Source organism: Rhinolophus hipposideros (assembly GCF_964194185.1).
Source record: "Rhinolophus hipposideros genome assembly, chromosome: 9".
Taxonomy (NCBI): domain Eukaryota; kingdom Metazoa; phylum Chordata; class Mammalia; order Chiroptera; family Rhinolophidae; genus Rhinolophus; species Rhinolophus hipposideros.
Genome location: NC_138055.1, coordinates 25,750,381 through 25,767,574, shown reverse-complemented (window position 1 = coordinate 25,767,574; position 17,194 = coordinate 25,750,381). Strand labels below are relative to the sequence as shown.

General features: G+C 32.0%; 1 protein-coding gene across 1 annotated transcript; it reads right to left on the bottom strand.

Moving 5' to 3' along the window:
• Positions 1–927: 927 nt before the first annotated feature.
• On the bottom strand, positions 928–16,692 carry LOC308501844 (uncharacterized protein; the record flags this gene model as incomplete). Its single annotated transcript, XM_081058937.1, has 7 exons — positions 928–1,934; positions 2,784–2,892; positions 5,951–6,060; positions 8,347–8,559; positions 10,850–10,948; positions 15,226–15,327; positions 16,602–16,692. The coding sequence occupies 7 exons, from the start codon at positions 16,690–16,692 to the stop codon at positions 1,921–1,923; spliced, it is 738 nt and encodes a 245-aa protein (XP_080915063.1). The 3' UTR covers positions 928–1,920.
• Between the last annotated feature and the right edge of the window lie 502 nt (positions 16,693–17,194).

Below are 17,194 nucleotides of genomic sequence, written 5' to 3'. Positions count from 1 at the left end.
TTAATTTCAGACAAAGTAGACTTCAGAACAAGAAAAATTATCAGGGTTAAAGAGGGGTATTACATAATGATAGTCAATTCTCCAAGAAGATATAACAACCTAAATATGTCAGCACCTATCACATAACATCAAATTATGTGAGGCAAAAACTGGTAGAACTAAAAGAAGAAATGCTGTAGAGCCATAAAGGTAAAATGGGTGTCTTGTTATGAAAAACAAGCCCCTTCCAACCTGGACCCCAAGACTGAATTTATGTTAATAAGATGACTTTTGGAAATCCCCTAAAGGGTGGGGATTGGTTGCCAGCAACTAAGGCAAAGGAACATTTAGACTATAAATATTGAGAGTTTTGTGAAGACTGAGAGTTTTGGTTTGGGTGGGGTGACTCTTTGCTATAATAAAAAGTATCTGAAGTCTCCTTAGACATTTTCACCTACTGTGGACAAAGCAACTGGTCTCTAGTTGTCAAGAAAAGGTCTCAGGATTGACAATCCTTGTGGCAGCGCAGCATGCCTGCTAACACTGTTGTTTCTGTTCCCTAGCAACGTGTTACAGCAACACTTTGTGCTAGCTGTGAGTCAGCTCTTAGTCACCTACTCTCTCAAGTGCCTCTTCAAAATTAGCATACAAATTAGCATTTGTACTTCATTCCTCTCATCTCCCCTTGCCTAACAGTGTGATTAATCTGTCATTGGTTTGAAATATGTTATTTCTCTATTTGTCTTATTGAGAGAGTTTATCCTACATGCTTTGGTTTATGAAATTATTATAATTCTCATAGTGAATCTGTGCTAAATAAGTTTCTGGCAAAGACAAAACCAGTTTCCGGAGCATAATTTTGCTGCCTCCATAAAACAAACAAAACAAAACAAAACAAAACAAGTCACCCTGATTCTCTTAGGGCCTTGAGTGAAAAATATGCTATTTACCACCAAACCCAACTTTATTAATCCAGTCAATGAAAGTGTTATTTCAACTTTTAAAACCTTTTATCTGAGATGGACATTTGGACACTCATTACATGATACTACAGTCATGCAATTTCTTTAACTAAGTTTTAAACGTATGAAATCAAGCAAACAGCTGAAAATATTCAAGCATCCTGACAAGAAGCACAATGAATAATAATTGTAAAGTATGACAAAAACTTTAATCATACTGTGCAAATAATAACTAAATACAGTGAAAGAAGAAATAGCTGACTGTAGAAATGTTGACACTTCATTTCAGAGTCTTGATATGCAGTCAGAGGAACTTACTGAAGGAAATGTATAGACAAATAATAAAAGTAGTTTTGATGAAGATTAAGGCACCTAAAGGAAGTGATGCCAGCCACAAACTTCCCATTAAAAGAACTGTTGGAAACATTACATGTCTGAGCGCACAAAGGATAAAATGTTAAATGCTAACCCCAACATAGAAAGGAGTACGGCTATTTGCTAAAGCATGGAAAAGATGTTCAATCTGTATAGTAAGCTGGACCACAAGAAGTTGTACCACTGTTCATACGACTCTTGAAAAATGAAATAAACCACTTTAATTCTCAATGTTTCTAATATTTCAAAATTATAATGTACTAATATTAATTTTACTATTTTTATTTTTGTATAGATTTACATACATTAATAGAGTTTTTAATGTTTTGATAAAAACATTAAATGTTTTGATAAAAAGTTTTAAAGGTCACAAAACAATCTGATTCTGAGATTGTTTTTGCAGTTTCTGTTTACATGGTAATTTTTATGTCCTACTGTATTATAATAAGCTAGGAGCATTTGCATTTACTTGGCATTAATAATGTGGATATTATCTACTTTGTTTTCACAAATATTAACTAATAGAATCATTAGATTTTCCAGTTATTTCATTTCTATTAAATACTGCATTCTTCGTTCACCATTTCAGCACTTGAAATATTTATCATGGTGCCAAACCTGTAATAAAAAAGTAAATAAAAATGAGTTGTGTGCTTTATTTATCTTGAAAGAGAGACAAATGTCTCATTAATAGAATCCATTATTTCCAAAATTTATTATTCTTTTCTTCTTAGTTTATTTTAATTAAAAGAGAAGAAAGTGACCATAGCTACGGTGATTCCTTACATTATTGTGAGAATTCACTGGAGCCCTCCACTATATAAGACCCAAAGCTGCCTCTGGGCCTTCTGCTCCCAATTTCACCCAAGAAGTCACTAAAAAATCTTGGCTTGCCCAGGACACTGGTGTAATTATCAACAGAGCCCTCTTTCACTCTCAAAAGTGCTCTGGTTTGAACAATAAATCATATGGTAACCCTGATGATAACTCTCTTAAAATACCATCATAATCTTCCTTTAAGAAAGTGTGTAAGCTTATATTTACTTAAACAACATATGAAGTAGTAGAAACAAAGCAGTTTTCTTGGCTCCAAAGGAACACTTTGTATTACACAGAGTAATATCCCTGGCCTTGATGTGATTTTGTATTTATACCTTTTCTCCATTTCTCAGTGCCCTTGGAAAGCAAGGAGTAGCGAGGTGAAAAGAAAGACAAAGAAGTAAAGCAAAACTTCTGAATTTCTACTGCCTGTGCTCTTAAATCGAAGGAACTTCTTTTATATAGCATAGACTTTTTGCTATAAAAAGAATTGCCTGAGATACAGAGAAATGCTCTCAGAATATCTTGTCTTCTCTTTATACATCTTTGACCATATATGGTGGATGCTGGTCACAGAAATATCTTCAAAATTAGCATAGCAGATACTCCTTTATTTAGTGACAAGATGAAAAGGACAGATTAACTCACAGTTCAAAATGCAAAAGTCTGAAACATTCTTTGCTGTCTTATTTGTCTTGTTGAGAGTACAGTTCAGATCCCTCCAGGAGACAGGTGATGGAAGACAGCCAATGAACAGCTATATACAAAACAAACATCAGTTACTACTCCTTTCTACTACTGGAAGCTAATTCAAGTACAACAAAACCAGATTCATGTCATCAAAATTCCACTCAACAATGATTTCACTTCTTTCTGGTTCTTTGTCCCCTTTCCCTGAGTGAAATTTTAAAACCTTCTTTGTTTTCGGGTCTCCTACTTAACACCATCACTACACTTTTAACGTTCAGCTGATGACAGGCAAAAATAGAAGGCATCAGATGAACTATGCCCCCACAACCCCAAATACCACCATATCTATATCTGTAGGGTTTCTAATTTTCTTTTCTCTTAACACTGTGCAATTGGTTCCCATTCATTCAAGACTAGCCTTTCCAATAAGAACCCCCACTCTATTCCAACTTACTCTATTTTACTCTTATAATCTATCTTACTCTTATCTCTATCTTACTCTTTTAATCTTTTCCTCTTCATTGGGTCTTACCCTAAAGTAAGTAACACTGTCTTTAAAACTCTTTCTGGTATCATAAAATTTCCTTCGGGATATAAAAGATATCTTGTCTTCCACTAACTTCCAAGATTCTAAAGTGAAAACCCAGAGTTTAAGCTTGATTTTATTTCTTCTTTCTCATTAAGATTTCAAGCCATCTCTATCCTCTGAGTACTGTACTTTTCAAGTTTTATATATGTATCATCATTTCAGTAAAATAAACATTTGCATAATTCTTAATTTATTGTTTTGGTTCACCTTAGGTAAAAGCTTCTGTAAGATTTATGAGGGCATAGTTTATTATTACATCCCCAGAACTTAGTCTTATGTTGCAGACCTTAGTAAACCCTTAAGAAATATTTGTTTGAAAAATAATAAAATGCTATTAATGTTCAACCCATATTACTTAATTTATAATACTCTCACCAGGGTCATCTTTTCATTGTCTACTAACTCTCTATTTTTAAACATATCTTGGGCTTTGGACAAGGCAGACAAGGATTTGAGCTTGCATTCTGGTGCTTATTACTCATGTGACCTTAAGAAATTTATGTATCCTCTATTAACTTCAGTTTCCTGATCTGAAATTTAGGGACAATGATACTTACTGATACTTATAGACTATTTTGAGGTTAAATAAAACATTAAATAGAAAGGTCTTTTCCAGTTTGGGGCTCATTATAGGCATATAATAAATAGCATTTTTTATCACTCATAAATTATTTAACCTTTTTGTTGAGTTGTTTTCACTGTTGATTGTATTATTATTGAAATGCTTTTACATTAGCTCCATGGCATCATACCTTCTTTTTGCTCCCTATTTCTTTAACCATTTATTCTTAAATAATTGTGATAACTTTTTAAAAAATGTTTTGCCCCATTTATAGTGTGAATATGTAGGATTCTATACTTTGTCTTCTCCTTTCCTCAGTTTACCAATTCATTTTGGATGTTGTCACCCAATCTATTAATTTTTTTTGTTGTTATTGACCACAACACTTCCCTACCAGACTCAAATTCTCTTTGATGATGGGGCTCAGTACTTTATTCATTTTGTATTCCCAATTAAAAGAACATAGTAAGCATTAATAAATATTTGATAAATAATGTTTAGTAAAATTATGGGTGGATAATTAAAATAAAATCTCCGTTATAGTCACCTTCCATTCAGCTCCAAGCTCAATTTCATTTTATGTCCATGAGATTCTCATAAGTGCCATAAATTTGGCATATTACAATTTACACTCAACATCAGTTCCAAACACCAAACACAAAATTACCACACACATGATAATTTTTTTCCTGTGTGCAAATTCAAGACAGAAATCTTATTACAGTCTGTTCCCTTTTCTTCATACCTCATACCTGATTAAGTTGTAGCATAAAACAATTTTATCTCTTAATTTTTCTTAATTTCTTAACTGTTTCTCAATTGGTTTCTCTGATTAAGATATTTCTCTCCGTAATAAAGTAACATCAAAATAATACATTAACAATTGAAAATCTCCTCTTTGACATTCTAAGTACTCCCTTTGCCTACAGAAAAAAAAAACATTTCTTTTTTTTAATCAAGCTATTAAAGGAACCTTGTACTTCAGCCAGGGTTAAAGTGTTCTCAGTGTCATAAATGGTATACAATAATGAGTAAGACACATTTTCCACCTTCAAGGAGCTAAAAGTCTAGCAGAGCAGACACAATTATAGCTGTTAACTAAAAATATAATGCTGTGGAGATATGAAAAAGAAAGCCACTAATTAGATTTATCATGATGGAAGCAGAATTTTCAAAGAAAGAATGAGGTTGATACTTGAAAATTGAGTTGGATTAATCGAGTTCAAAAGGGACAAAATAATAATTCAGGTAATAAAACCATATAGGGCAAAAATCACAAAGGTGTGAACAACATGCAGGTTAACGCTGATGACAAAAATCTCTTGGATTGGAGCCCACCATACATTACAGTAAATTAAATAAATAAATTGTTCTGGATAGAAAGGCTTTTTAGTATTTCACAGTTAGGAATTTTATATTTTTTTCTACACTCAAATGTTAATAAAATCAATAATAGCAAAACTATCATGAACATTGTGGTAACTTTATCTGATTTATTTCTTTCTATTTTAACTTTGATAACACTAAGTAGGGTCAAAACTTAAAAATAAGATAAGTTATACAATTGTACCAATTGGATTATAGTCAAGAGTATAATTTTTCATCAGTGTACAACAACTTTAAGGGGGAGGAGTATCCCATGATTTAGTTTGCATCAATGATCCATTAAAATATGCCTCACAACTTAAAATAAATCATTACTATCTTCTTTCTGGTTCTACAAGAACCAGAAATCACAGGGAACAAGAAATACCATAGAAATATATTTCCATAACTTACCTGTTGTGATATGCCTCATGGACTGGTAACTCTAAAAATTGTATATCCTTACAAGGGAGGGGGCAAAGATGAAAGGCATGAAGGCCATTTTATTAGGAACAGTCAAGGATTAATATTGTCACTCAGATTCTCCTTACCTGTACCTTAACAATACCAAGAAATTTCTGTGGACATACCACAAATCATAACACAGACCTGAGTTTCATCCTCTTCTTTCCCATTGTTCATATTCATTGAGGAAGAGTGATTCTTTTTGCTGTCACCATGACATGCATATGACACTGAGTATGAGCAAAATTTGAGGTCTGGAAGACAAATGAGGAAAGTCTATGATACTAATACATATATGTGCATAATATGTGTGCAGAGATATACAATCAGTATGCATGTATATCAGAATTTTCAAACATCTGCATTATATATTGAAATGATTAACAAAAGTTATATATTTGATGAGATAATTGCTTAAGATATGAGAGAAGGAAGAGAATATGATCTGAAATGAAATGGGGTTTGGATATGAAACAATTTGAGATAGAATAAAAATCATAGATACAAGAAAAATGATAACAAAATTATTCAAAGCATTCAGAGAAAACTTCAGTTTAGTTGGGTTGCTGCAACAGCACCCTAGTTCATATCTATTCTGCTAAATTTTCTATAAAAACCTCATAACTTCACTATTTCCAGTGATGTTTCTATAAGACTGTGCTTTAAAATATCCAATATTTTTTCATAACTTTCAGGTTAACTCTCCCCATTATCTACAGAAACCTTAATGACACTCCAATTTTATCTCTTATTAGTCCACATTTATTTTGAATACCTTGAATTTTTCCTGAGAGTGCCATGCTATCACTCATCACTTTTATTTCAATATGCCTCCACTCCCAGCATTGAATATTGTATCCCTATCCAGTTTGGACTATTTCCTCCAACTATATTGTTTCTTGCACTGTATATTTATGTTTCTGAGTATTTATTACACTTAAATTTAATTTTCTGTTTACTTGTATGCTTTTCCTATCATACCATAAGTTACTCAAGATGAGGAATTGTTATAACTGGTATGCAAAAAACTTTATATTCTCAGGGTCTCCCAAGTGCTTGACATATAGTGTGCAGTATTTTTTTTTTTTTTTTAAGATAAGAAAGGAAAGAATGAAGAATGGAAGGAAGACAAATCAGTGAGAGGTGATAGGATTTTCAGGAGAGGAAAGGACATGGTTCCTCTCTAAAGAAATTGAATGAACTGTCTAGCAAAGGCTAACTTTCTACTGTGATTGCTAGTGTTACACTTTATATTCAGCTTCATTTGAAAGGGAAAGTTGCGTGTTCATACATTCCACCCTCGTCTTTCACCCTTAAAATATCCAGACAGATTTCTCACTTGCAGAGAGATCTAATGGAAAACTTATCCTCTTTATAATAACAATAGAGTTAACCAACCATCCCTTTCCTTCTTAAATATGAACAGAAAAGCAAGAAGTGTAAGATATATCAGAACACCAGCAGACAAAAGAGAATTCCCATGATAAAAGGAAAAACCTGTATCCTCACCCCAAAAAAGCTAAATTTAGGAAAAAGAAGACTCCTCTAATTAAAATAGTTAGATGACCCCAAAAGATATTATACTCATATACATAAAGTAAGAACAGAATGTTACAAAAAACAGAAATCTCAAGAATCATATAAGGTTTTATCAGATTAAAAAAATATGATTGTCAAAATCATAATCAATAGAATGATTGAAAAATAACGTTTAAGAAATCTCTTATAACCTAAAATCAAAAAAAGAAAACACAGAGAAGAGATGACAATCTGCAAATCTTAACATTCAAAGCAGAGAAGTCAAGAAAAGAACAGAGAAAATGGAGTGAAAAAAACAAGCTTATTTGTAATACCACATATTTTCCCTAAATTTGAAAGACATAAACTTTCAGACTGAGAAGGCCCACAGATTGCACAGCAAAGAAACGATTAGAAAACACTCATACCCAGAATATCCTAACATTTCAGCTCCCCCAAATGAAGAAAATATCTTCAAAGCTAAAGTCAGGTCATTTTTATGGAATGAAAATTACACTGGAAACAGACTTCTTATTAATAACATTGTTTGCTAGAGACAATGAAGCAATGTATTTAAAATAATATTATCTAAGAAACTAATTTTTAACCTCAAATTTATATCTAGCCAAAATAAAGACCTTCTTAGATATGCAAGTATACAGAATATTTATTTCCTACAAACTCAGCTAAAGTCTATTAAAATAGGAGTGTAAATGGGAGAGTAAAAGAAGAAAAAGGAAGAAAGAAGGGATACAAGAAAACTGAATCCAAACCAAGAAAGAGAGAGAAGAAGAAAGAGAGATTAGTTTGACAAAAATAATAGCAAAACATTTAAAGAAACTAAGTCAAGAAAAAAAAAGTATATTTTTTATAGAAAGATTTATAAATGGTTAGCATATTTCCATCTTTTTTTTCCCCAGGAATATTTCAAGATTTTCAACCCAGTGAAAGGCCAGGGAAAATGGAGAACCCTAAATTATTGATGAGATGAGACGATAAGAAACAGAGGTCATTTCACTCACCCTTTTTCTTCTGCTTTAAGTCTTTAGAGTATTTTGCGATAAAGTTGTTCAACATTTTTGATGTATTTTCTAACATATTTTTTAAAGTGATGTGCTCACTTGAGACATTTTTATACATATCCATGTACAATGTTATATTTTTCTCCAACTGTTCTACTATGCTTCCTTGCCCATCATATGATGTTCTGTTGCTGAAGAAGAATTCCTGGTAATCTGTAATTCATAGCAAGAGATTAATAACTTTAACACAAAGTCTTCCAATAAATTATATTAATATTATAATAAGTTATTACTTAACAATTTAATAAAAACATATTAAGTTGGTGCAAAAGTAATTACGATTTAAAAGGTTTAATTGTGATTTAAAAGGTTTTTGTGATTTTAATTGCAAAAACCTCAATTACTTTTGCACCGACCTAATATTAAAATGATAGCTACAGACATGTAAAACACTAACCTTATATACTTTTAAGATTAAAATTAATTGAAATAAAAATGATTTATGTTACTCAATGGAGCGTATCCTTATTTAAGGAACTGGCCAAATAAATTGAAATGCAAAACAAAAAAGATCCCTGTGAATCAGAGATTTCAAAATAAAAGATAGTGTAATTCGGTAGTTTATAAAAACACAAATCACTTTTCAGACTAGGTGGTGCCAAAATATATTGGTGAGTCTATGTGCTGTGAGTCTGAGTTTCCTGAACAGATATAACCATAATTTAACTATGGAGAAATGACAAACACCATCCTCAGAATTTTTTAAAAAAGCGAAAGACAGAGATCATGTCTCTAAGAACTTCAGAACACTCAGAAAACTTTATAATTTACCCATTTTGTGGATTATTATAATATAATCTGGTTTTCTTGATAAACAGATGTTTACCTGGCAGCCCTGCAACTTAATAGGATCTTTCGTTTTTAATTTAAGTTTTTTGAGGATTAAATGAGATAAAAACCACGAAGAATAAGCATTCAAGAAAAGTTAGCAATTATTGTAATAATTATCCTCTTTCTATTTCCTAAGGATGCTTTTGTACTCATTGTTGTAGGAGGAAATGGAGCTGGGAGAGTATTTCCCACTAGTATCCAGGCTTGGGAAGAGATGCTCCCAAAATATGGAGTGCTTAAAAAAGCTTTTTAGTTCTCAAATAAATAATTAAGGGATATTTAAAGAAAAAAAATATTGCCAGGGTTGTGAAGGTATTCAAAGAAGAGAAAACATGATTAACATAGCAAAGGATAGAAACATGAAAGGCAAAAGGTATTAAAACCATAAAGTACAAAATAAAATGATAGATATATGATCAAATATTCTCCACTGGTCACTTCAAGCTGCACAGAACTGAAAAAGTACTTTGGACGACCTGATCCTGGAAACTGATAAAAAAATATAACTATAGGATATGTTTGAGGTAAAGATTAGGTGAGCTAATGCACGGGAAAACATTAGTACTCAAAATATTAAGTACTATGACGTTATCAGAGAATTTATTTAAATTATTAAATAAAATGTTGACAAAATTATATTTACTTTATGATGCCAAAGATATTAATGTATGTCTTTATATTATAATAGCTGTTACCTACCATTGGTGTATTGCTTTTGCTAATTGCTTTTACTTTCTTCTTGTCTACATGTGTATTTTGAAGTTTTGGCAACGCACGTGTATTAGATCTTTATTGAAAAAGACACCTTTTTTTCCTTAAATGTGGAACAAAGTGCTGATAAGGGTAAATTGAGATTTGCTTCTCTTATAAAGAAACTTCAGCTTTGATATTACAAAGCCTGCTATTTCCCATTTGTTTATTCATCTATTTGTTTATTCACTCATTTGTTTATTTACTTCACACATCCATTCAACCAAAAAAGACAAAGAATGAATAAGCCAACGTCTGTGCCCTGAAGAAGCTTGCAATATATTGGAGGAAACAGATCCTGTCCACCAATTATTATACTAATGCCAGGAACTTTTTAATCAAAAAAATTCTAGAAAAAAAAATTTATCATTTGGGAGAAATTATCTTTCAAATGACATCATCATGAAGCCAGATCACATTCATCTGAAATTTCGTGATTCCTAGGAGAAAATAACTGGCTATTAATGAAAAGAAAAAAGCAAGTAATGATGAAGACATTTTGAAAGATGTTTGCAATTAGAATGAGTTGGGCAAGGAGAAAATGTCATGAAAATGGAGAATTTGTTTCAAACAAATGAAATCATTAAAACCCTCCGGGTATAAATTAAACTTTTGTTGTTGCTTTGATTTTACAGATAAATAGGCTTTACAATACTCTCTTTAGTGTTAGTTGCCATTGAGGGAATCTGATATTAAAATACCCTCAAGAGACTGACTAATGTTATATGGTCATATAGAAATGAAACCTGTTTTCTTCTCCATTTATCTTGAAATTTTATATGAATGTTTCTCAGGACTTGGATTCATTTGTGATGTGCCTAATAAAACCAAGGGACAGCCTGAGAAAAAAGTGGAAACTTACTCATTAAGATCAGGGTTCCCAGTCCAACCAGCACTGCTAAATTCAGCATCAGCAAAATGAAAGCAACAAGATGCCACACTTTGGATGGAGTAGTCTGACCTATGAGGAAGCACAGATTCAGGAAGATGACATGAAGCAACACATTTTATGCGGCTTCCTCTTTCCTTAACCCCTCCATCTCCTGCCCCTCCCTGTATAGGAGTATTAATTCTATTTTCTTTCTTTTTATTTTTTTTGTAATGAAAAAAAGTTTCTTGTAAAGTCAAGCAGTCATCGTTTATATGCAATCAACGTGAATACATCTCTACATTCATATCTAACACTGAAAACGCTTAATTTTAAGTAAATGTGATTATATGACATATTCTGGATATTTTTATGGACACTCTTTGGTTTATATTTTACCAGTCATTTTTTTTTCCCTTCCTACTTTCCTAATCTCACTTTCATTAATCTAATATATATATAGAGAGATAATATAGATATAGATAGTATATTATAATATATATATAATATAATATACAATATGTATGCTTAAATTAATACACTTGTTTAATATATGAATACATACATGTAATTTAAGTATTGAATCATTTTCATATTTATTGGATATTTTGCTAGGTATTGTATAGTAACAAACGTAATGTATTAAAATCTCTGAGTTAAATTTATTTCAAATAAAATATCCTTAACTCTCTAATAATTTTTGCTTCATATATGTACCTCATATTTTTGATACATACATGTTTATGTTTCTTAGATGTCCTTCACAAATCATGTATTTGCACATTATATAACATACTTTTTTTCACTATTTAGTCTAGATTCAATATTTATTTTATATTTTTCACCTTGTAATTTAAAAGTTTTACTTGTATATCTTTCTTCTTATACTAATTACTAGCCCTTCAGCACATATTTTCCTGCTATGTTATGAAATAAGACACCAATTCTACTTCCTTCACCAAAGTGCTCTAATCATTCACTGCTTCTGAGTTATAATAATATAGTATTGATATATAATTACCAATCCCACTGTCGAACCTAAACTTTTATATCTTTATTCCCTCATCTCTTATCTCCCTAATGTTTTACAGTGAGAATTTAGTAAAATTTGTTCTAGACTATTATAGATTTTTCTCTTGCAATATATGTATTTCATTGCAAAAATAATTTAGCACTTTTATTATAGTTTTTATTTCAGTCAGTCCATTATCAGCTATTACTTTTTTATTTGCCTCTAAAATTTCCCTTATTTTAACATCTTATTAATTCCTCTGTGTCTGGAAATTTTCTCCAGTATTTTTCTCAGATGGAGTGTATGATAATTTTTTAGTTTGCTAAAATGGAGGACACATATTTTCTGAATTTGGGATAAGTAAATGGAAGTTATTTCTTCTCCATATTTCCTCTGTATCAGAAGGTATCTAATTGTTCTTTAATTAGTCCCTTGTTTATGTCTGTTCTTTTTCCTTTTTCTGAAATCGTATTGTTTACATACTCAATCACTTATCTTTATTATCCAGGTCCATCATGATTTTCATATCTCTTTAATGTTGAATAATTTATTTTGTATGATCTTCCAGGACATTTAATTGGGCCTTTATTATCTTCACTCTCTTTCAACTCATCTACTAAAGTTATTACAGTGAAAGTTATGTTATCTCAATTTAAATTTTTGCGATGCCATAATTTAACATCTTAAATGATCTTGTTATGTTGGTTGTTTAATTTTGTTATCTTTCTTTTCCAGGGGTTATATTTGACTAGGCCCCTACTTTTGAGTTTTTTTTGTCTTTTTCTTCCTCCTCTGGCCTCTGAGTCCCCTAAAATCAGTAGCTGTTTTTGTTGGTTTTCCCTTAGTTTTACTTCCTCTTGGGTTTGAGATCTAGCTTTGGAGTACTTTGAGATGCATTAAACCTATGAGTGATGGAAAGCAAGCATGTTTCTTTCACTATGTGTCATTGGCATGCAGATGACAATCTGTTAATTCTGTCCCATAAAAAAAGAAACCTGGTCCAATGTCTTCTTGGATGCAAAGTCTAGCACTCTCTATAATTTTGGATTACAGAGGAACTGTTTTACATGTCTATTCAGTTTGCATACTAATCCTCTGAGACCAGAAAACAAGCAAATCATTACAAGACCACACACACAAAGTTTGACACCACCTTTCCTCTATGAAGTCCAGTAATCTCAAGACACTAGGCCCTTTTTCATGGACCACAGAGGCCTGTCTCTTCCTCTAAGCTTTCTTTTCTGTGAATCTCTTAACTAGTACAAAGGTAAACAAATCCATCACCTTTACTCCTCATTGGAATCCCGTAAGAGTTTTGGATATATACATACCTTCAATGCCCTGCCTAGGCTAGCTTCATTCAGGGGAGTTCTTTGAGAGTAAGAAATGAGAAAGAAGGGCAGACTAAAAGTGCATTTGGACTGATTGAAATAGTGATTACAAATAATTCTGAAATTAATCATTACAGATAGATCTCATTCCTTTACCTTGGTTTTCTCTAAAACCTCCAACAAACTTTAGAATGGAGGTTAAAGAAGGTATAGATTCACAATAAGAAAAAGAAAGGAAACCAAAACAATGAAACATTGCTTGGTAGATCGCAGATACAAAAGCTACAAGTAACTTTGTGCCCTTAGAAACTGAACCAAAGTCAGCATTGAGGAAACAAAAGAAACAAACTGATTCTCACTTAAGAACCCACTCTCCCCCACTCCTTCCCACAAGCTCCACCAATTGATACCTGGTACCATGAGTGAGCCTGAAAATTGAAAAAGTACCTGAAAGTCTATGTAAGATACAGGTAGACTCCTTTCACCCTATGTATTCTATCCCACCTCATACAACTGAGTTAACTTCTCTTATCTATTCTCATAAAAATCTGCATGAGCAGAGTATTGGAAGAGTCATCTCCAGAGCAATTAACTGGCCCAAGAGAGGGCAAAAAAACCTGCAGTATTAACAATTGGATATTTCAGTGAATTGCCCCAGTCATCAAGGCTACAATTTAACAAGCCTATCTCATATACACTGGGGTCCCACCAAATGGATTTGGTATCACACTCTTAAATGAATGCAGGCAACCAAGGATAACCAGATATTTGAAGAAAGCTACCAACATGAAAGACTAAGAAAAAAATCAGACACAAACAAGAGGAATTTAGAAGAAGCAGATTTAACACAATGGGAAAACTTCCAAAGTTCTGAATATACACTTCCTGTTGGAAGTGTCTATGTGGAAAACAGTTTTGACAGTTTCTCATAAAATTAAACATGCCCCATCCAATCCAAAATTCTACTCCTAGGTAGATATTTACCTAATAACATTTCTAAAAATATGTCTATGTAAAGACTTGCACATCATAGCAACCGTATTTATACTAGCCCCAAACTGGAAACAACTGAAATATCCTATATCTATAGGATAGCAACTGAAATATCTATAGGTGAATGGATAAGTATTGTGGTGTTTCCATGTAACAGAATACTAGTCAGCAATGAAAAAGAATTAACTACTGATACACACAACATGGATGAATCTCAAAAACATTGTGCTTAGTAAAAAAAGACAGTTATGAAATGCATGTCATTTGAATGTATTTATATACAATTCTAGACCAGGCCGAATGGTCTAGGATGACAGAAAGTAGATCAGTGATTACCTGCAGCTAAGACTGGTGGTGATGATGGTGGGGAGAACTTAGAAGTCACACAAGGTGTCTCTCAGAGGTGACAGAAATATTGTATATCTTAATTTTGCAGTATATAGGTATATATTTGTTAAGTACAATGAAATATACATTTAAAGTGGGTGTGTTATTTTGTATTTAAATTATATTTCAATGATATTGACTTTAAAATACAATTTTTAAAATTATCAGAGAAGTTAGGTAAGATTTTGCATCCACACACAAGAATAGAATGTTATAATAGAAGCCTTTAGAAAACACAATTTGTTGAAAATAAAATAATACCAGGAACACATTTTTGACAGGAAAATTAAAGACAATTTAACAAAATCACCCATGACATATAACAAAAGAATAAAATTGATTTTAAAAAATGGAAAGGAATTAGTCAATGAGATTTAATATTATAAAAATAAGAAAAATCCAGAAAAGGATATGAAAACTCTAGGGGTGCATCAAGAAAATAATTTAAAGAGATGGTATCCCATAACTAAAGGACATGGGTTTATCACCTTGTGTTTATCCTCCTTACTTCCTTTCTCAAAATTTTTCTTTCATTTTTAAAAGTAATCTTTAATTTTTATGCTCCAGCATCTCCCACGATGTCCTTAATTTTCCCCTTAATTTTCCTTACTAAAAATAGTGGCTCTATTTATTCAAATAGATCTTACCTCTCACAGCTCTATTCCCTGCCACCTCAGCTGTGCCCTCATTTGTCCCTGTTTCATTTCCAGCTGCACCATCCAGCTCCAATTCTGGCACTTCATGTTTATCTTTTCAGGGGGAAAAGTGAAAGTGTTAAAAAAGAAATCACTCTTTGCCCTAGTATTCTTTTTACTTTCTATCTATCTAGATATTCCCAGTGTTTCTAGCTTGATTCTGATGATAGATTTTTTAATAGACAAACTCTTTGTGACCTTTTACAAAAATGGAATTCAAACAACCTACCCAGATGTATGTAACGGGATAAAATTCTTTTATAAGAATTTTAATAACAATTGTTAATTATTATTACAAAATATGTGTCTGAACATAAATTGCATCTCTAGTTTTATAATTACCTTAAGTCAGTTGCCTATGATATTAATTGGTTGGTTAGGATGCAATACATCTTCCTAAATACATACAATGTATTCATCAGATATCATAAAGATGATTCTATTTGGGGAAACTTGCCTCTAAAACATTATCCATTAAGCTGATGCCTAAAACTCTATAATCAGATTTGTTCATAGGCAGTGCTTTTTTTGTTCATTTTTTCATTATTTGAATATAAAATATTTTGGGGTAAATTAAAAATTCTACATAAACATAGAAGATATTTTATATTATGACCAAAAGGACTTCAAAACAAGTTTAAAAAAATACAAAAGTATAAAAATATGTAAATAACAAAAATAATCCCAGTAATAAAGAAGAAACCATATATCTCATAGCAATAAAGAAATTTCGGTAAATATGGTTTTGATGTTTTCAAAAATTATCTTCCTACTGTTTCATTGTTATCTCTAACTTTCCAGGGATTGAATTGCTGAATAAATCAGGCTGCAATTATGTGGCTTGGAATTATATTATGTTGAGATAAGGAATCTTCAGTCTTATTCCTTAGCAGAAAGAAATAAATGTTTACAACATCATTACTGAGTAGGGTGCCATGGTCTTATAAGTCTCATAGCATATGTCTATTTCATATTTTTTAGCAGTTAAATAAAAACCCTGGAAAGTTTTGCTCATGCTATTACTGTTTTTCCATCCCTTACTAGCCTAAAATAAATATATATATATATATAAGAAATGCTATTTTGGTGACACTAGACATCTGGATTTCTAGAGTTTTAGACCACAGTCTTTTCACACACTGTGATGATCTTACAAACTAAATAATATAGATAAACTATGCTCTGGCATAGTGACTTTATTATGAAATAGCACTCCAAAGTCAAATATTAGAAGAGTCTAATAGTCTTGAGTTGGAGACAGGAGAACCCACCAGTATAGGTGAATAATCTCTTCTCTGGTCTGTCTGATCCTGCATAAATGATCGTACCTGTTCTCTTGAGACTGCAGCTCTCCTGGGATTTCTCTGTCTTAGAAGTACTTGGAAATTTGAGAGTAGCATAAGTCACTTCCTCAGGCATTGCTGAATAAATAAAGCACAATTCAGTCACTTTGTGTATTGTGCTATCACACTGAAGTTCGCAGAAGCTGCTGCTGTGGGGTGTTCTGTGCACTCAGGAACTAGATGAGTGAGCTACCTTTGTAAAAACCAAGCAAAAAAATGGTGACAAAAACAGAACTGGTCCACTGAGAATTTCAGATTATGCACATCTTATCTCTTTTTTTTCTAACTTCCTCCAGTAAAACACCGAATTGAAGAAATGGTCTTAAGAAACAAATGTAGGTTTTAAATATGATATAAACAATTCTTTTTTTTTTCCAGTTTGTGGGAAAGTCATAGGGATCTCCAGACTCACTACTACCCTGTGAAAAATACAAATACAAGTATATTTATTTCTGCATGTATAAACTTCTTAATCAGCATGTGCCTGTGAGAACAGTGTTATAATTGCATGTGATACTTAACCCACTACTAACTCCCAGAAAACCACAGGTGAGTTAAATCTCACCAAAACTTTTCCC